Genomic DNA, 20,222 nt, shown 5'->3' on the forward strand with positions numbered 1-20,222 from the left:
ACTATAAAGCTCTTCTGGATGGAACTGTAAAATATCCAAGTAGCTGAAAATGAATTTACATTTTATGAACCTAGTGACAAAGTTTCCTCCATCTGAACTGCCTTTCTCCAGGAGACTACCTTGCTATAGCCTGCTACCTTTAAACTGTTTGCTTGTAGATTTGTAAATATGTATATTGCTATTTTTCATATGCATCAGTCTTTCAAATTAAAAAGATATATTAATGGATGTTCATGATTTTGCTGTGTATTGGATCTGTCTGACTGTAAGCCTGACTGTTGGTCCCGCAGTTTAGCCATCGTGACTGTGCAGTGGATCACTTACTGCCTGATTGCACTGGGGCAGTAAGCTTCAGCCACACAGAGGTCAGAGTGAACGGGCAGCCACGGCATTGCCCAGTTCTCCACATCACCAGCTAGATCACGTAAATCATAAAAAAAAAAAAAAAGTAGTACAGTAGAATAGTAACAGAGAAAGAGCACCTGAACCAAAAGTGCTTCGGTATGTTCTCAAAGTAACTGCAAAACATAAATTGAATGATCGATAAATTCATTGAACATCACCACTGCTAAAATTTTGAATCCCCATGTGTCAATTCTTCCTTAATACAGAAACTTTCTTTTAGAATGCAGTAAAGTTCATTGACAAGTACAGCTATCAAGAGATCTTAGAGAATGACTGGCTAAAAAGGGAGGTAAGTGGAAACAATTTCTTCTCTCTCAGTGTTTTTGAACTGGAAATGACTTATTTACAGAACTGATGTCATGGGAGAAGCATGGAACTATGACTGACAGGTAAAATGAAATTCAAGTGGAGTCCTACCTTTATTATAAGCTGTTACTCAACACATACCAGAAATAATCTACATAATCACCCTTAGTCTTTCGGGGGTTACAGGCCACACGATGCACCCAGCTGTGCAAAGCTTCTTTCGGTCTTCCTCGTGAGCCTGCACCCTCTGGGGTGACGGAGGCAAGGCTGGAGAGGGACTCTAAAGTCACTGCCCACTGGCTTACACCGCCTCTTTTGGACGACATGGTCTTGGGATAAGCGCTCAGGCTTTTTACTGTCCCTTCCTCCCCGGCCCCTCTTCAAGATGGATTCTTGATGTTGAGGCAGGTAGGGCTGGTGTGACCACTTGAGAGTTTGTTGCTGAAGAGGGCACAGACCCCTGGGGCTTCGTCTGCACCCTTGCTCCCCTCAGCCTCTCTGCGGGGAGAACCGCTCTGGCCTCTTAGCACTGGGCTGCAGCCGCACCAAGCCCACAGTCACAGGCCCGTGGCCTAGCACACCCTCCACCCCCCACCCAGCCTGGCCCTCGGCTTGCCTCACACCCCCTCCGCGGCGCGTGCAGGGACGGCTGGAGCCAGGCGCCCGCCTTGGCCTCACTGCCCACCCGTCTCCCTCCCTCCGCCATGCCTCGCTGCTGCGCCTGCTGGATGCGCGCAGGAGGACTTCTCAGGCAGGGTTTCTCACCTCGCGTTGTGGACGTTTGGGGCCGGAGGAGTCTTTGTTGTTGGGTGCCGTCCTGTTGTCCTTACTGTGTACGGGCTGCAGCCTCTGCTTTGAACACCTGCTCTTACCTTCTCAACCCCATACCCTCATCTGCCTGGAAAATTCCAACTGCTCCTGTCGGAATGGACTTTGAATATCACTTTCCCTGTGAATCATTTTGTAACCCACCTCCTCAGGAAGCCTGAGGTGCTCCTTCCCTAGTGCTCTCTTTGTTTCTTGGTAAACCACGTGAACTATTGATGCACTGTCTTCTTATTAACCAGAGCAGACCCTTTGCCCTTTTAATGGTATATCCATGATGCCTAATACGTAAATACTCACTGCGTGGCTATTGAGTGAATCAGGCATGCAGCTTCGATCTTGGGCAAAGGAAGAAGTTATGTAAAACCTGTTGTAAATTGTATGTTTTGTGATTAAAGATGACAGCCTGCCCCCAGCTCTATAGACGCCTCACTGAAATAAAATTACATAAGTACAAAAAGGAACCCCCCAGCCAAGAGAATGTAGGGGGAACGACCGTGAAGTTTCAGCCCTCTTCTGGAGGAGACACAGCAGATGTGGGAGCACGTGCTGTTGGACGTAAGGGGCAGCCTCTCTGGTTCGGGTGTTAACAGTTCTCCAGAGATGGAAAACTCAGTCTGCCCTTGGAAACACAGGAGTCTCTGCTCAAAGTCCACAGGAGCCACAGGCGGTGAGAAGGGGGCCTGGGGCAGAACACAAGGGATGAATTGCCGGCCTGAACAGGGCGCGTCCCTACCGTGAGCGTCCGGGTCACGGCTGCCCTCGCACTCACTCAGAGCACACCTCTTTCTTTTGGACTAAGCACTTGAAGGCTCCTCTGAAGACACTGACCACGTGGCCTGGTAAGAGCCTGGATTCTGGTGGGGGGTCAGTGCCCGCAGTAGGTTCTTCCTGCCTGGCGTCAGGAGACACCACCAAGGCCCAGCCCTGCTGCCTCACCCCAAGCCACCTGCCCACCTACCCTGCCCGGAACCCCCAGCCCACGCTCCCCTTCAGGGAGAAGATTTGCTGCGAAACAGACCTGGGCAGACAAGTGCAGGGAAAGCCCAGCGCCTTCCCCGGCCTCGCTTAATGGGAGCCCCAGGTGCAGGACTGCAGCCGGCACAGGAGAGGAGAAGGCGAGGCTCAGCTAGCAGGAACCAAAACCCAAACAGCTGAACAAACAGGAAACTGAGGGAACCCAAGAAAGCTTCTGTCAACTCAATTTAAAAATATCCCAGAAGATGTTTTATTTGTAAAACAAAATGCTTTAAACACAAAAATAAAATGTAAGGTAGGAAGTAGAGAACCTGCTCTCTGAACAGGGAGAACCACGATGCCTCAGTAAATAAGAGCTACACAGTACCAGGGTAGAATGTACAGTATCCAACCAATAGGAACCCCGGTTTAGAAGAAAAAGGAAGCATTTATGAAATAAAAGAAGAAAATTTCTAGGAGGTAATAAGGAATATGAGTTTTAGAACATCAAGAACAAAAGGAAAATTGTAAAAGTTTCCAGTGGGCGGTACTGGGGAAGCTGGCAGGGAGGAGAGTAACCTACAAAGGAATAAGAATCAAGACTTTATTTTCTTCACCGCCCCTGCCCTGCTGTTTTTGCTGTCTGTGTCCATTCACTGTGCGATCTTTGGTATCTATATCTATTTTTGTCTTCTCTTCTCGTCTTTCTCCTCTAGCATTCACTGGGATTCCATCTTGGGCACCTCTGATGAGGAGAGAGGTTCTCTGTCAATTGTGCTGCCTCAGTTCCAGGTTTCTGCTGCACTTCACCTTGACTCTCCCCTTGTGTCTCTTTAGTTGTGTCATCATCTTGCTGCATGACTCACTTGTGCGGGCACTTGGCTTGCCACGCAGGCACTCGGCTTGCCGCCCGGGCACTGGCTTACCATGTGGGCACTCAGCTCACCACGTGGGCACTCGGCTCACCGTGTGGGCACTCCGCTTGCCGCGCAGGCACTGGCTGGCCACGCAGGCACTGGCTGGCCACGCAGGCACGCCTTCTCTTCTTTTTCACCAGAAGGCCCCAGGGATGGACCCATATAGTAGGCGGAGGCCTTACCACTTGAGCCACATCCATTTCCCTTGACTTTTCAATAAGACAGTTCAGATGGAAAATTATTTTCAACTTGGAATCTTATACTCAGTTAAACTATATGAACAGCAAAATAAAGCTGCTTTCAGAATTGCAAGGACTCATAATATTTATTTCTCAATGTGCTCCAGCAAAACAAGAAAGTAAACTGGGTAAAAGAGAAAGACAGGGGAAAAAGTGGTTATAACCCAGAGTGCCCTGAAAGAATGCTGAGGGGCGACTGTGTTGCAGGCCTATGAAGCGTCCTGTGCAGGTGGAAACAGCTCCCTTCCAGGGACCTACGGGCCCAACGACCAGCTGTCTACCTCCACCCCAGGGCACCACAGCGGGCAGCAGAGGTGCAAAAGTGGTTGAGCGCCCGCTACCCACACGGGAAGGTCCTGGGTTTGGTTCCCAGCGCCTCAGAAAAACAGTGAGACAAATTAACAAAACAAACAAAAACACTCAGGGCGCTGGTGTGGCTCGGTGGTTGAGTTCCTACCTCCCACATATGAGGTCCCAGGTTCAATCCTCAGACCCAAACCTCAAAAAAAAAAAAAAGTCCCACAGACATCTCAGATCCCTAAAGATGCCATCATTTCCCCCTTTCCCCCAGACTGCCTCCTCTCCTGGGCTGTCTGTCCCTCATCTCGGCACCCCAGCCAGGAACCCAGGAGTTATCTTAGAAATGTCCTCGTCACTTCCTGCCAAAGGAGGCCTTCAAGTCCCACCAGCTCTGCTTCGACCCCTGGCTGTGACAGACACCACCCGCTGGGCCGGCGTAAACAGTGGGAAGTGCTGGCCACGGTCCAGAGGCTCGGAGAAGTCCAAGCCCAGGGCAGCGGCATGACGACGCCTTCTCGGAGCGCTGGCAGCGTTCTGGGCTGGCTGCCGTGTCCTCGGGGCTCCCTGGCTCCACCTCCGCCCCCATCGTCCTCTCCTTTCCCAGCCGGCTTCCGCCGCCTTCTGCCTTCTGGCTCCCCGGGCCTCCCCTCTTACCTCTGCCTCCAGTTTCTTTCTCTCCGTCAGGTCTTCAGGAATCCAGGTTATGACCCAACCTCGTGCCGCTGGGCCACACCTTCGCTAAAAATTGTATCTGCAAGAAACCCTATTTACAATGGGTTCACAGCCACAGGAATGCAAATTAACACCAAGAGCATATCTAAATGTGGGTGCCTAATTCAATGTACCACAGCCCCTCTCATCCATTCCTTCTCACCCCCGGTCAAGCCATCCTCACCTGTCACCCAGACCCTTTCAACTGCGTCTTACCTGGTTTTCTCCCTCACACTGGAAGCATTCCATTTCTCCTTCATACAGCCTCAGAATCGTATTTCTAAAATATAAACCTGGTCACGTCAGTCCTCTGCTTGAAACCTTTCAATGACTCTCCGTTACCTGCTAGGTAGAGTACAAACTCCCTGCCATGGCACATGATGTGCCCACAGCCTGACTTTCCAGTGCGCCCTTTCATCCTTCCCAGCTCCTTGGACCCGACTGCCATTCCATGAACTCTTCCAGCTCACGGGCAGCTCTGCACTTTTAACACATACCCTTCCCCGGGACCCCTCCTCCCCCCACCTGCTGCCTCAGTAAACTGTTGACTGCCTAAGTGAATATATGAAGTAACTAAAATTAAATGTTGATTTCTTATTAGTAGTATTTTATAAACAAATCTTCATTATTCAGTAAATGATTATCCGATATGTAATTTTACATATGTGTATATTAATTTTTCTCCCAAGATGGCCTTTTTAACACATCTAAGTAGAAAAAGGAGAATGGTGAAGTGAAACTCAGCAGTTTTACTTATCTTACTAATTTTGACTATATATAAAGTGAAACTGTAAAGTAATGAGATTGCTTCCTCAGGTACTTCCCTCAATCCAGTTCACAAATTTCTAATCTTTATAATGTTGGTTAACAATCAAGTGCAGCCTTAATATTTGGAAATCATGATTGTAGTCACATTTCATCTCATGTCTAGTTATATGTTGGTTTGAACCAAGGTCTCCATAACTTCTTGGGGTTTTCCTTACCTGTCTTTAAATGAATCTGTTTTTCAGTTTCAACTAACATCCAAAGATACTTCAAAGTCAAGATCCCTAGAGCAGAACTCATGAAATTTCTCATTAAATATTTTCCTCCTCCATTTCCTGTTTCACCATCTGTCTAGACACCTAAGATAAAAATGTCCCTGTCAGCTTCTACTCTTCTACCCTCTATTTGACTGAAGAGAGTTGGTGAATCTAAGAAACAAGCACTTTAAAAATTAATGTGCTTTCTGTGATATTGATAATTATCTTTAAATTGCCTTTATAAAGTCAAGGTGAATAGGAATTCAAAGTATTCTCAGAAATGAACCAGGATGGATCTACAATTTTAAAACGGGCATGACAATTTTACAAGTTCAAGGCGACATCTCCCAGCATGCTGCAGGTGAGAGAGGATGGCACCACCGGACTTCCTTCACTTCCTGGCGTCGGTCCAGGAAGAGGACGGAGATGGCCAGGGCCACCCAGACTCCCGAACTGGGTGAAATCCAGGTTCTGAGGCCACATCTGCCGCGTGGTAATCACAGCCCTGAAAATAAGGGTGCTGGCCTCCTACCTCGGGGAGCCGAAGAGCCAGGCCTGTGACATTCTGGCTACTGATAAGTCCCTGGTACCAATTACTGTCATCCTGGCAGAAGATGGCACCATAGTGGACGACAATTACTTCCAGTGTCTACCTTCCAGGACTAAGTTTGTGGCATGGGCTGGTAATGAGAAGTGTGCATTTAACAATTCAGATGGAGGTACAGCTTGGATTTCCCAGGAACCCTTTGATGTAGGTGAAACTCAGAGAGGGGCAGGAAGAATTTGGGCAGGCAGCTGAAGAAAGATCTAGCTCGCATCATCCGCTGCGAGAAGAGGACCTCCAAATGCTCTCTGACGTTCTGTGCCCAGGCCTGGCTCAGGGATTATGCCAAGGTCATGCCATAGTCCGGGGGCTCCAGAACCCCCGCAGCAGGTGCTTGACCAGAGAGAGGAAGCCGGGCAGTCCAGACAACTCCCAGCGCTTCATCTGCAGGCTTTGGAGGAGAGCAGCGTCTTGTCGAGACTGGAAGAATCCAATGCTGCGTTTGGTGAAACGGTGCTTATGGCTGACACAAATATTAGCAGGGAGGTCCTCTGAAATTGCACTGACAAGCCAGGGCACGGCACTGAAGGAGAAGTCCTGCCCTAAAGCTGAGTTTATCTGGTTGGAATTTGGAGGTGGACAGGAGCCAGGGACACTGAGCACCAGAAAATGACCTGCCATAGAGATGGAGCCCTGCTGTGCAGAGGCACAAGTACTCTTCAGCTGACCCTGGCTCACAGCTGCCAAATTGCCTGCTCTCTGCCAATTTAATCTAAATCAAGTGGCTTTAAAAATGGGTGCCCTTCCTCAGCTCATCAAGCACGAGCTCTGGTCCCAGGTCAGTAATAGAGCGACCAACCTGACAGCGAGGAATGCCTGGGCTCAGGTTTCTGAGGTGGCTTCTGGGTCTACCAGTGGTTGAAGAAGACCCAAAGTCCATCCCCAGGACGTAAAGTGTCACGTGACAAGGCCCACAGGTCCTCAGCAAATTGAGCGGATCGTCTTGTGCTGGCTCTCCAAGTCCAGGGAACTAGAAGCTTCACCAGGGCAGCCCCGCAGGGTGGGAGCTGTCCCAAGTACCTTCCTTTTGTAGGTAAAAGGGAAGGAAACTGTGTTGACTAGAGCCTGGCTGAATTTCCTGTTGGTGGGGGGCTTTCTAGTTCCTTCCAGTCAGCTTTTCCCCACAAAGATCCTTTCCTGTTAGTGCTGTATTATAAGAAAAGGGGCAAGACAAGTTAACATGACACAAACCAGGTGGCAGCATTTCCGTGCAGACACAGTGTGACCTGCTCTTGCCGCATCCTGCTTGCCTAAAGGAAGCATTGGGGCAGCAGGTACGGGGAGGGGAGGCGATCACCAACAATCCCTTTTCCTGCTGCAGTTGGTTACCAGGGAAGACCCCAAAGCACTGGTGTTGCTTTGAACTAGGACATAAGGAAGACCAAGTGCCCACCGGCCCTGTAGCCAGGAGCCTACCCGGCCCCTCCAGCAGCGCCAGAGCCGGCCTTCCCTCGAGAATATCTCAGCCAGGAACTGACTGCCCGAAGAGCTGCAGAATCCTGAAGATGCCGCCCCGCCCCCGCGCAGCTCCCCCCAGAAATATGCCAAGGAGGCCCTGCCGCCTCGTCTTGTGCTGGCGTTCATTGCCACCCCCTGGCTACTGTCTGCCCACCTCCGACGGCATCCTGCCACTGGGAATGTTCTCCTGCACAGGCTGACCTCAGCGCCCTCCAAACAACATCTGCCCTTCCACCGCTTTGGAACCACACAGCCACACTGACAAGAGCCCATGCCCTGTAATTAATTCTGAGGCTCTTGGCTTAAAAATAATGGTGGGGAGCAGATGTAGCTCAGTGGCTGAGCACCTGCTTCCCATGTACAAGGTCCTGGGTTCAATCCCCGGTACCTCCAAAAAAAAAAAAGTAACTGTGAAGGGCAGTAAAAAGAAATTGTTGTATTTTGGACTCTCAATCCTTGTTCTAAAGAACTACAGAATTTTAAACACAAGTAATGGGAGAGGAAGTGACATAATCTAGTATTGATTATGGCCACAAACCTGTTTCTAAAGTTAAAGAATTGGAAATGGATATGGCTCAACCAGTTGCATTCCTGCCTACCACATGGGAGGTCCTAGGTTCAGTTCTCGGTGCCTCCTAAAAAGAAGCCGAGCAGGCAGGAGCACAAACAACGGTGGGGGGGTGGTAAATATATAAAAATAAATCTTTAAAAATAAAGAAAGTTAATTTTTTTGTTTGTTCATTTCAAGGCACGTATTAAGTTTGCAAGCCATAGGGACATGCAGAGCGTGATTCACGATTTCTAATAGCTAATACAGTATTGTGAAATTATATCTTAACAACTGTGAAACTGTTCATTTTTCTAGTATGTTTTATCAGTGGGGGGCATAAAAGGTCATTAAATTTATTTTCATGCGAACAAACAAAAAATTCAAGGGGAATGCAATTGTTAAAGAAATTTAGTTCTTATTCTTGTATTAAAATATAGCTGTATGGGTCTAATCAGTAATTTAATAATTCAAATCTTAAATCTTATAATATGTTATAGATCTTAGGTTTATGGAAAATGGCTACAGAAATTTATATTTCACTGACATGAAAGGCTATTTTGGTACCTAACACTGTCTACTAAAGCCACAAATTTTGCTTTTATTTTTTACTACTACTAATTCAATGGAAATAAAGAAAAATGTTGAGTTTAATTGAATCATGAGCAAAAAGAACTCTACAATAAAGGACAAATCATTTTAAGGAAATTATTGCATTTAATTTATCTTTATTTCAATAGAAATTCATTTTATCATATTAAATTTACTCACAAAATTAATTAAAACCATTTCTGGTCATACATACTATCACAATAATTGAAAACTGCCTGGAAATAGAATAATGCATGTCAATTAATTTCTTTGGGGAAGGTTTAGAATGGGTAACAAGGGATATTTAATAATAGAACTCCTGTAAATATTTCTCTGTTTAACTCTCTCTCAACAATAATAAAAAGCTTCGATCTCTGGGAAGGATTCAGAGACATCCCATTGCATGACTTCCATTATCTGGTTTTATTTAGTGTGCTTATTAGGAAAATGGAGAAAGCTGAAATGTCCAAATGACTTAGCCTAACTCAACAAATGGAAAGGCAGAGAAACTAGATGAAGGATGCAGAGATTAGCAATCAGAGTTTCAAGTAGAAGAAGGTCTAAGGCTCACTTGGATCTATCAGGAAAATATCAAGAACATGTATTTTATTAAGGATCCTAGGTCCCCGATTTATATTAGCTTTAACTAAATAATCTTTCTCCATATCTATGTATATTTTGGGGGCACATCTTTGAGGAGGATGAGGGCAGGAAAGAAAAAGCAGCCTTTCACTTCTTCATTTTTACTTTCTTACTCCAAAGATCATGAAAAGGACCCATTTTCATTTATTTCCCTAATATTTCAAAAGACTGGGAGGGGGATGTCAACTGATAAGACCTTCCTTGGTTCTCCAAATGGGGAGCACTATCATAGGCACCTCTTAGCCTGAAAGCTGCACGTAACTCCTCGAAAGGCCCTCAGCCCAAGCTTTGGAAAGAGACCAAGAACTGTGCTTCCTGCCTCCCAAGCATGCCAAGCTCTTAGGTCAAACATTTCCAAATGGTCTGCTAATTCCTTCTGTTTACAGCCTCTAACTTTAATTTCTTTTTCTCCTTTCACATTTCAAAATTATAAATTTTCCCTAAGGCGTTCAAGCTTGCAATCAAGTTGATTGTCTCAACATATGAGATCCTAGAGCACCAACCCTTAGCTTTGGAATTGAGTATTATCAGCTTAAATGGTTTTACTAAATTGTTGGAGGCAGATCAATAATTTATGCTTTTCTTTCTAGTTCCAAGCGACCAGCAAAGTCTGTGCTTTTTCCAGTATCGTAATGCCTTGTACTTGTGCGTTTGTTCGCTGGTTTGTAACCTCTCTAGAGGGAAGGGGCCCTCCTTGTTCACGTCTGTCTCCTTCTCAGTCTCGCACAGAGCCTTCCGCAGTCAGAACCCCAGCTCCTAATAAATGGCTGATTCAGTCAAGACAGGCATGTGGTAATATATTGAATGTGTCAGGATTCCAAAATACAATAATTAAATCTCCATTACAAAGCAGAAAATGTTAGTCATCTCCTTCTGGGTTCCATCTCAGTTAGCCTCTTGGCCGCTCTGGTCAAGCGACACTGAATCTAAATCCCCGTGCCTTTCCTGTTTCATTGTATTCCCTCAGTGCTCTACTTCTTCCAGTTTATCCTTCTCTTATCCTCAGTTCCCTACCCTCTCTAGTTTATACTCGTACTTCGAATTCCTCTGTTGTCCAGACCTCTTGCCATGAGCACCTCCTGGTCCAGCACTGCAGAGCTCAAGCTGCTTCCCTTGGGTGGGAAGAGAAGTGAGTTGGTGCTTCTGCCCTGCAGCATGCTTTATATATTCTTCCCACATCAGGCCTTCCTTAGACACGCGATCAAAGTGCACTCCCAGCAACAGAAGCAGCAAATCGTGTTCCTATTTGAGTTAGCCGTATTTATTTGGTAAGAATGTGCCTGCTACGTCTGTCCCTGGTCTTCCAGTAACTACAGGGTAGTTCCACTCTTCAGCACTAGTTGGCGCTGCCTTACTTCTCCAGTTCTCTCTGCTCTCCCCTACTCCCACTTCGTGTCTACTCCCATCAAAATCATTGTGCCTTTGAATACGTTGTTCCCTCTGCCTAGAATACACTCTCTCTTAACTGTGTAGGGAATCCCTACTTGGCCTTTGAGATCCAGATGAGATGTCATCCCTCCTGTGCCCCTCACACCTGAGAGGGAGGGATGAACCCTCTTGGCTCTCACAGGCCCTGGACAGCCTCCCTTATGGTTTTCATCACACTGTTTTCTGTTTTCTTCCCATCTTCCCCAATAAGCGAAGAGATCCTTAAAGCTTATTGTATTTGTTGATCTTCTGTTCCCTAAATATAATATAGTTTCTGGCAACAAAACAACTGAATGAATTAATTAATTAATGAACAGTATTTCATCTACCTGATATTTCTCAGGAAAATCCCAGCACTTTTATATTGTAGATGCTGATTGAAAGGGCAGCTAGGCCTATACTTCTCTTTTTGAAAATACCATAGGGATTTGGCTCAAGTGGTTTGGGTTTCTGTCTACCATACGGGAGGACCCTGATTTGATCTCCGGGGTCTCCTGGTAAAGGCGTGTCCATGCGGTGAGCCAGTGCCCACACAGCAAGCCATGCAGCAAGATGATGACACAACGAAAAAGAGATGAAAAGGAGAGTCAAAGCGAGACGCAACAGAAACCAGGAACTGAAATGGTGCAAGTGACAGGGAGCCTCTCTCCCCATCAGAGGTCCCCAGGATCAAATCCCAGTGAATCCTAGAGGAGGAAACGAGAAGAGAAGACAAAAAGAGAAATAGAAACAGAAGATCACAGAATGAATGGACACACACAGCAAAAACAGCAGGGTGCGGAAAAGAGGGGAGAGAAAAAAAGTACCATAATATAGAATTTTTCCCCAATTTTATTAGTTTTCATTGTGTTGTTTATAATTAGCCTTAGACAGATCCTCATTTAACTCTTAATATACCATAACGCTAAATTAATTCTCTTTGTTTTCTTTTTCTCTCTGCCTCTAACTCATGTAGAGGTCCAGCAGTATTTTTGAAGGTAGGAAGGGACAGTTTCTGCCATTCTGTAATGACTGCCTATCTATGCAAACAAGTTCTGGTGATGACCTGGAAAAGCATTCCTCTCATTCCTTCTTAAAGAAGAAGGACAAAGCAAATCCAGTAATAAATAATACGTGATAAATCTTTCCCTCAGGCAAATGCACTTTCAGGAGTTGAATTTCTTATAGAAGGCTAAATAGAACTAGGTAAATAAGTACCAACATCCATTCTCTTCTTTTGAGAACAGATTGCAGTCCACAGGAAGGAAGTAGAAAAGTTGGAAAAAACTATTCATGAACTGGAAGAAGAAAATTTGGTGCTTATTGATCAACTGTTCAACTGTAGACTTGTGGATCTCAAAATATCCAGGTAACAGTCATTAACATACCTAAAAAATAATTTCATAAACATGTGTATATGTAATTTTTAAAAACTGCTTTAATTCTTCAATGCTCCAGAGTGCAATAGTCTAGAAGAAAGAAACTCACAAAACAGTCTCAAAGAAGCGTAGATTCTTAGTAGTGACCATTGGTGCAGTGTGATCATTGCTTTTTCTCTAGCAATGTGCTGTAATCATATTATCAAGTGCATAATCACGTGAGCACCACAACTGCCAACCTTCAGGAGCCTCCAGGCCAGCTGGGGATAGGCATGAAAACAAATGCATGGCAATCAGCGGGCAACACATGAGGTACAGAATTAGGACAAGGGAGTGAGTGATTAACTTTCTAGAAGCTTCCCACAGGTGTTCTACAGGTGTGGAATTGATTATTTCCTTTGAGAGTTAATGAAATAGCCAAACTGTTTTCTAGGAGAGAGAAAATAGCCTGGCACTCCAAGCCACATTTGCTTCTGCACAAAAGAAATCAAATGTGTACATGGCTTTTTATTTTAGGCTGTTTTTTTACTTATCTGATAAAAGAAGTCTTATTCTACCAAACTTGATAGAAAGCTAGAGCCCTGGAATATGGGCTGATGGCTGGTGGGGAAGGATGGAGAAAGTGGACACTGGCCTCCTTCTGCCATTATGTGTGCTGCCTGGAGAGATCCGAGTGTAGACAAGGGGGTGGGTGAATGAAGTGGTTGAGTACTGGTCTCCTGTATTGCCAGTCTCTTGAGCAGAGGCCCTTGAGGAAACTTAGGGGTGGGGGCCTCATTGTCCCCCAGAAGGCATGGCACTGTGTTGCCAGCCCTCCTCTCTGTGATCAGAAGATCTCCAGGTCCACTCTCCTGCCCACTTGCCCACTCAATTCTTTCATCGGCAGCTGCTGCCTTCTTGGTGATCATGTCTAATCTCTGCCAGCTTGGCTTGTGCTGCTAAAAACTGCTGCATCTGCTGTGCACTGCCCGCTTTTCCTGATTTCTATACTGGCCAAACCTTAGAAAAGAGCTCCCCTCCAAATCGCCAGCCCAACTTCTCTGCTCACCCTGCTCGGTTCTCTATGGGAGCTGGCATGGAGTGATGTGATGATAATTATAACAAAGGGGATTCTTTCTCTAGCCAGAAAGGACCTGGCAAGGGCAGGAAAGATGAAAAGCCTTTGGTGGGGCTTTTCATTAGGGGGGTTGCTGCGTGTTGAACGCAGTATGCAATTTAACTCTCACTTGGCCTTCCCCACAAAGTGGTCAAGAAACACTCATAGTTCCTCAGGGCTTCATGGACTGGTTTTCCTTAGTGACAGGTAATGGAGTGCTCAGTCCTGCCTCAGAGTTGGGAGAGATGAAACCAAAATTTGCCCAAGGGACAAGAGAAAGCAGGAGCTATGTTTATGAGAGCTGGGTTCTCATAAACAGGGTTAGGTGTCCCTCATGTATCTTTTCATGTCACCCTAAACGTCTCCTTTTCCAGAATTTATCACACTTGTGATTACTTATTTAATGACTGTTTCTTTACGAGATTATAAACTCCTAGAGGCAACTGTTCATGCAGCTCTTTCTAAAGTGTCCTAGAGAAACAGAAAAATGAATTTTTAAACCCTCAATTATCTGTTACACTTTTCAACCCGAAGGATAGCCTGAGTGCTCAAGAGCTTTTACTGTACTCATTTCCTAGTCAAACATACGTACTTGCTAATATGTAAAATATAATTATATATTTTATGACAAATGCTTTCTACCTCTTTGTTGATAATTCAGTCCTTTATAGTACCTAACTGGTGGTGAGAAATAGACATAAACTGCCTCAGCAGACATATAAAAAGTTCTGTTTTCCAATTGGATGAGAAACGGGATATTCTGGCTAACAGAATTACTACATTTCCCATCTAGAGCTCTCCAAACTTTTTCCCTTCACAACTCACATAGAACATCACAGATTTTTTTGACACACTAGAGTGAAAAACAGATAAGGCAACTAAAAATAATCAGCCCGAAGGGACTGCCAGGGATTGCAGTGCCACAGGGCCAAGGCTAGGGGATCAGAACCTGCAAGTCTATTTGACATTTAAAAAGATTCCATCTTTTAAAATATTTTCCGTATCATTAAGAATCAAGTGTGGCTGCCCTGTGGTGCTACAAAAGTGATAAAGATTAATGACTGACATGCCAAGTTTATGATTGTTGTGGCATTTCAAAAGATCTTAATTATTCAAAATGGGAAAAACCAGTAGAGAAGAGAATTCCATGGCCTCGGTCACTTCTACATGCAGACCAGAGCTGCAAGCAAAACTAATCTTTACAAAGTTAGATCTTTAGAAGGTTTCGCAGATGTAAATATTATGTAGTATTTGCTAGCGCCTTAGCTTCTTGGATAACACTTTGTATGCATGTTGCTACATAGCTGACAGCCCCTCTCCAGGGCACTCACTTTGGTTGCAGAGCTGCCCAGCGTGAGGGGTTGTGTGCACATCCGCAGGAGTCCAAAGGCTTCGTTCAGGCTCCAGGCAAACCTCATGGAAACGCCATGCAGAGATGTCAAGACATCTTTTCAGACTGAAACCTCAGGGGCCATTCTGAAAAGGAAACACTGAATGAAATACATGTGCAGAGAGCTGCAAAAAGTCTCTCCTGGCCACTCTCCGGGCTTGTAGCAAAGCCACTCAGTGAAAGCCAGAACCTGGCCCCCATCTCGGGTTCCTCCCCCCACTGCCTCTCCTTTTTCTTTCCTCGTCTCAGTGCATCCCGTTCAGGCCACTGTTGTTTCTCACTGGATTACGACAAAAGCAACCTTACTGGTGTCGTGCTCACTGCGTTTCTGGGACTCTAAGGACCTTAGCCCTCACCTCGGTGTGCCCTTCCCTCCTGCCCCGCCCATCCCCTGGGGAGCAGTTGCTGGTCCTTCAGGATTCAGCTCAGGCTTCCTCTCCTCCAGGAAACGTTTCCTCACTCGGCTGAATCTGGTGCATCTTGGCCTGTCCCCGCAGCACTTCTCACACTATGCTAACCGTCTGTCCTGGTTCAAACCGCCCTTTTCTTTTAATATTATTTTTTATTTTAGCAAATTTATTGTTTTTTTAAAAGAGATAATAGATGACACAAAATGTACATTAAAAATTATAAGAGGTTCCCATATGCAAACCATCCTTTCATAGTACTCCAGGGCTGCTGCCCCACTGGACCTTCGGCTCCTCGTTTTTTGTCTGTGTGTCCAGCCCTATCATAGACACAGACACTAGTGAGCATGTACTACAACACTTTTTGACCGACAAATGCTTTTCTTAATCGTTTTTTGTTTTGTTTTTTAGGCAACTATATCTTACCCAAGCAGCTGGACTGGAGGTGCCACCTGAAGAAACTCCTGTGGAGTTGCCAGAAATAACTAGTGGTATTATTTTGTTGTGATGGTGATGTGTATTTTTTTCCAATTTAGCAAATAGTTATTGATCATCTGTTACGAGCAGGCACCTCAGAGCCAAGAACTACTCAGGAAATCGATACGTGCCACCACTTACAGATTTCTCTTCCTCTTGCAGTGCTAGTCCAATCTATCTCCTCTCTCTAACCCCATTTTCAAATCACAGTGATCATCTTTCAGTTGATTAAACACACCCTGGTGGAGTGGGACAGGGTTTTGTCTACACTGGCAAGATTTGGGACCCCATCTAGCCAACCTCACTGACACACATTTAGGCTGCTATATGTTTACCATGACTTATTAGCTAAAAGAAGCAACTAGAACTTAGAGTTTCCAAAAGTGGCGCTCACTCTCACTTCAATAAGTCCTCCATTTTTAATTCTCAAAGGTCCTTCAAGTTAAAGATGTGACAAAGAATGTAGTATATATATTTTTTATTGTTCAAAATATATCCCTAATTAATGTCTTTGTGTTCATCCTAGAAGTGAAGTCAAAATTACAACCAATACAAGAAAATAATAGCAACATGATGTTTCCATTGGTTGAGACCACTTCTTTACCTATCAGTTACAAGGACAGCATTAGCAAATACCTGCCCATGAAGACAGAGGAAAAGGAGAGCTCGTGCCTAGAGTTTGGAGCCTCTCCTATGAAATACTTACTATATGAGGATGAGCGAGATTTCAAGGTGAGGTTCTCGTGAACACAACTTTGCTAAGAGAACGCTGTTTTATTCATAATGGGAAAATTAACCTATAATTTAAAAACTCTATTTGCAATTATCAGTAAAACTGACCCTCATCTCTCACTGGGTGCCATTTTCGCTCCTACCCTTGCTCAGTTTCTCCCTAACTCATTTACAGACCTCCCTTACTAGCACAGCATGTGTGTCATCTAACGCTACATCAAGGAAAGCACCCAGGCCTGGGGGCTTAGAGCGACGCCCATTCATCCTCTCTGAGGGCTTCTGTCAGTTAGGAGTTCAGGACGAGCTCGACTGGGCCGTTTCCACTTGGGGCACTCAGGCAGGGGTGGCGTGTGTCAGCTGGGGCTTCTCTCGGCTGAAGGCCTGACTGGGGCAGGAGGAGCAAGTCCAAGGCGGCTCAGCCACACGGCCGGCGGAGCTCCCCTGGCAGCTGGCCTCTCCGCGGGGTGTCTTTTTTTTTTTTTTTAGGTACTGGGGACTGGAGATTGAACCCTGGACCTCGTATTTGGGAAGCTGGCGCTCAACCACTAAGCCACATTGGCTCCCCTGAGTTGGTTTTCTCGTTTGTTTTCGTTTTTTTAGGAGGTACCGGGACACCCACGTGGGAAGCAGTTGTTCACCCACTTGAGCCACATCCACTCCTACCACGGGGTGTCTTGACTGTCCCTTTGTTACGGTGTCTGGCCTCCCTCAGAGCAAGCAAGCCCAGAGACCAAGCCGGAAACTCCACAGCTTTGTATGCCTTAGCCTTGGAACACATACACCATCGCTTCCATCTTATTCTTTCGACTGATGTACTTACAAAATTCTGTCCTAGGGGAGGAAACATAGATCCTGACTCTTGATAGAGAGGGGTCAGCTTTACATTTAAGAAACGCATGTGCTATCTAGAATACACATCGGTGTAACCATTGTTAGAAAGTACAAACTACCATCTACACCATTAGTTGAAGCCTGAAGTTTCGGTCCTTTTCATTCTAAACTTCTTTTTAGTATATTACAGTTACCCCCATACCTACCTTTTCTTGGTACATCTAAGAACTTTAAAGGTTCTCCCAGAACTTAAAGGAGAAAGAGTGCTGTAAGAAAGCAGAAAAACCAAAAAAAAACCATTTTAACTGACCATAACTCAGTCTGCTATCATCAAAGAACCATGTAAAGGACTGAGTTTAGTCTCTGCAGCACCCCATGAATACCTCAGAATCACAGCTCCTCGTGTGTCACGAGGACCTCGTGCTCTCTGGGCCCTGGGCGACAATGACCTTCCTCAATTTCCGTGGGATGTTTTCATGAGGTGGAACTGCCACGGCCATGGTTCCTCACTTTGGAATCCTCCTCTAAAATGTGCGGTAGCCCTCTGTTACTTTGTTTGCTGCTATCTTGTTTATCATAGCACTATAATTATAATGACGCATTTTAGAAGCTAAATACAATTACATGCACTTTTGAGAATTTAAACATCACCTTCTTTTTTTTCTTCTTTGATTCTCCTAAATTCAAATAAGAATTTCCAGAGAATCCGATAATATGCCAAGTACTTGCTAACTGCTTGGGGATTTGGGGGGCAGCAGGCAGAAAGGCGGTCCCCCAGAGGCCCGTGTGGCAGGCTAGTAGATACACAAGAAAGCCAGCAGTGACCGCACAGGAGCATGCCCCGCTGCGGCATCTTCCCAACCAGCAGAGAGCTGCTCACGGCAGCCTAGCACGTGGGACAGGCCTGGCCTGAAGCGGGCTCAGGAGAGCTTGGCTGAGCCCAAGCGCCAAAGGAGCCCAAAAGAGAGAGAGCTAAGCTTTGGGGAGCCCAGGAGGGACATCAAGCAGGGCCTGCGCGGTCTCACCCCAGCTAAGGGTGAGCTGTGGGATTTCATATCAGTGTAACTCTAATTCCAAACATAGTTCGTTTAACTTAGACTTCTAATTCTGCTGGTCGATACCTCAGACTGACCATGAGTTTTAGCAGAACGTGGTTCGTTTTATTATACAGTAGCCAAAGATCCTGTGAAAGCCTAAAATTCACGGAGGACTTTTTCCATCTTGGAATATTTATAGTCAAAGTGGACCTTCCCTTCTGTTCTTGAATACTATGGAACACTCTGCTGTGGTTATGCCCTTTATATCCTGCCCACCAGAGGACTATATTTATGTAGCCAACACTTGCTTTCACCAGCCAAAGCGCTCGCAGAGGCTCTCCCCCCACTCTGTAGCCGGTAAGCCGCACCCCCGGCCTCCTGTGCTTCGCGCTGCAGCCTTGCTGTGTGCTCTTAGGGTGGCCTTGCCTACCGTCCCCCACTGGGCACATACTTTCATTCACTGAGGTCCCCTATTCCATGCGTTATCCAGCAGCCAGGCAACAGGGGGCCCTGAAATCCATCCGACAAAGGCCAGCTGTCACCAGGAAAACCTGATCCCCCGAGGCCGGTGCCTTCCTGGGTAACCTCTTCCGCTCTCTCCTGTTCTGTTCCGCACAGGATTACGTAAACTTGGGCCCCCTGGAAGTGAAGCTCATGAGAGTGGAGGCCAAGAAAATGCCCATTCATTTTCAAGACAAAGACGCTCCCGTCAAGTTCCACGAAGACGTCAGCAGCCCCGAGAGCCACATAACATTCAAGATGATGAAGTCCTTTCTTCAACACCGAGAACTGCCAGATAAAAGCAGCTTTTCCTCCTAAGCATATTTTGGGAATTGAAGGATATCATTTACTTTTTTTAAAAGAAAACACTTTTGAACATTTTAAACCAGTTATTAGGATAACTCTTAGGCAAAGTTATTTCTGAAGGTCATAATTAAACTTAAATCAGATTTCCAAGATTCAGCTATTCATTCACCGGCATGGCATGAGTGACAACATGAATGCACAGCCTGTGCTGAAGTATGCAGAAGCATGAGAGCAGGGTCACGGCGGCCTTGGAGCTTCCTTTCCATTGAAAAATTAATTAACCTAAGATCCCAATGTTAAATAGTTTAATTTGAAATCTTTTTTTCTGAGAGAAATCTAGAGGTCTGTGTAACATCGACTACACCTCTCTCCCTCTGAGAGTGCTGAATGACGGGCAGGCAGGCCACAGGCCAAGGCTGCTCTTTACCCTAACCCTGTTTAGAATGAATATCAAAAAATTTAGAAACAGGTCAGTCTGAGGGTGTTAGTTTGTTGTATAAAAACTTTCCACTGACAGACAGACTCCCTCCCACCAACTCCACCAGGTCTGAAGAGCTAGGTCTCTGCAGGGGTCCATCACCATCTCCCTTCTAGGGGACCCCCCACCAGGGGCGCCGCGGCCGTCTGAACCTGACGGCACCCCTGTGGGATCCTTGCGGCTGTACAGTGGCCCCAGGGTCACAGCTCTGTGATCCTTGGATGTGAACCACTGGTGTGGTGCTAGCGACATGTGGAAGAGGAACCATTCTTCCTTGCTCACTCAGTCCCAAGTGCTGCTAACATTCCCCGGTCACGGGAGAGGTTCCCCGTGTGCCTTGGAAGTAGCGCCACCCCCAGCACGCGCCTGGAGCTCTCCTTCACTTTGCTCCCCCCCGCTCAGTCCTTCCCCCTCCCTCCTACGCCCGCCCACCCTGCTCACCACACCTGCTGGAACCCTGCCGAAGACCCTCCGCTCTCTAGCCTTCGCTGGCACCGGGCCTCCCACACAAGGACCCTCGTCCCCTGTCTCCCTCTCGGGTAGCATGTATTCTTCTGTGCCCCCACACCCCGTGGGATCCAAGTGCTTTCACCAACTCGCCGCCTCTTCTCGACCATTGTTCCACCGCTCTCACCTCTGAAGCTCTGTATGTGGCAC

General features: G+C 46.2%; 1 protein-coding gene and 1 pseudogene across 4 annotated transcripts in view; both read left to right on the plus strand.

Moving 5' to 3' along the window:
• The window catches only part of CCDC83 (coiled-coil domain containing 83), a 75,457-nt gene extending 56,218 nt beyond the window's left edge, over positions 1 to 19,239 (plus strand). For all 4 annotated transcript variants that reach the window (XM_058306123.2, XM_058306124.2, XM_058306125.2 and 1 more), the window contains 5 exons: positions 626 to 694; positions 12,179 to 12,300; positions 15,615 to 15,694; positions 16,207 to 16,412; positions 18,899 to 19,239. In XM_058306123.2, coding sequence (XP_058162106.1) covers positions 626 to 694; positions 12,179 to 12,300; positions 15,615 to 15,694; positions 16,207 to 16,412; positions 18,899 to 19,099 — 678 coding nt within the window. In that variant the 3' untranslated portion in view covers positions 19,100 to 19,239. The remainder of the gene's footprint in view (positions 1 to 625; positions 695 to 12,178; positions 12,301 to 15,614; positions 15,695 to 16,206; positions 16,413 to 18,898) is intronic.
• Positions 5,925 to 6,998, plus strand: LOC131280114 (DNA fragmentation factor subunit alpha pseudogene; annotated as a pseudogene).
• Positions 19,240 to 20,222: the final 983 nt, after the last annotated feature.

Source organism: Dasypus novemcinctus, chromosome 10 (assembly GCF_030445035.2).
Source record: "Dasypus novemcinctus isolate mDasNov1 chromosome 10, mDasNov1.1.hap2, whole genome shotgun sequence".
Lineage (NCBI taxonomy): Eukaryota > Metazoa > Chordata > Mammalia > Cingulata > Dasypodidae > Dasypus > Dasypus novemcinctus.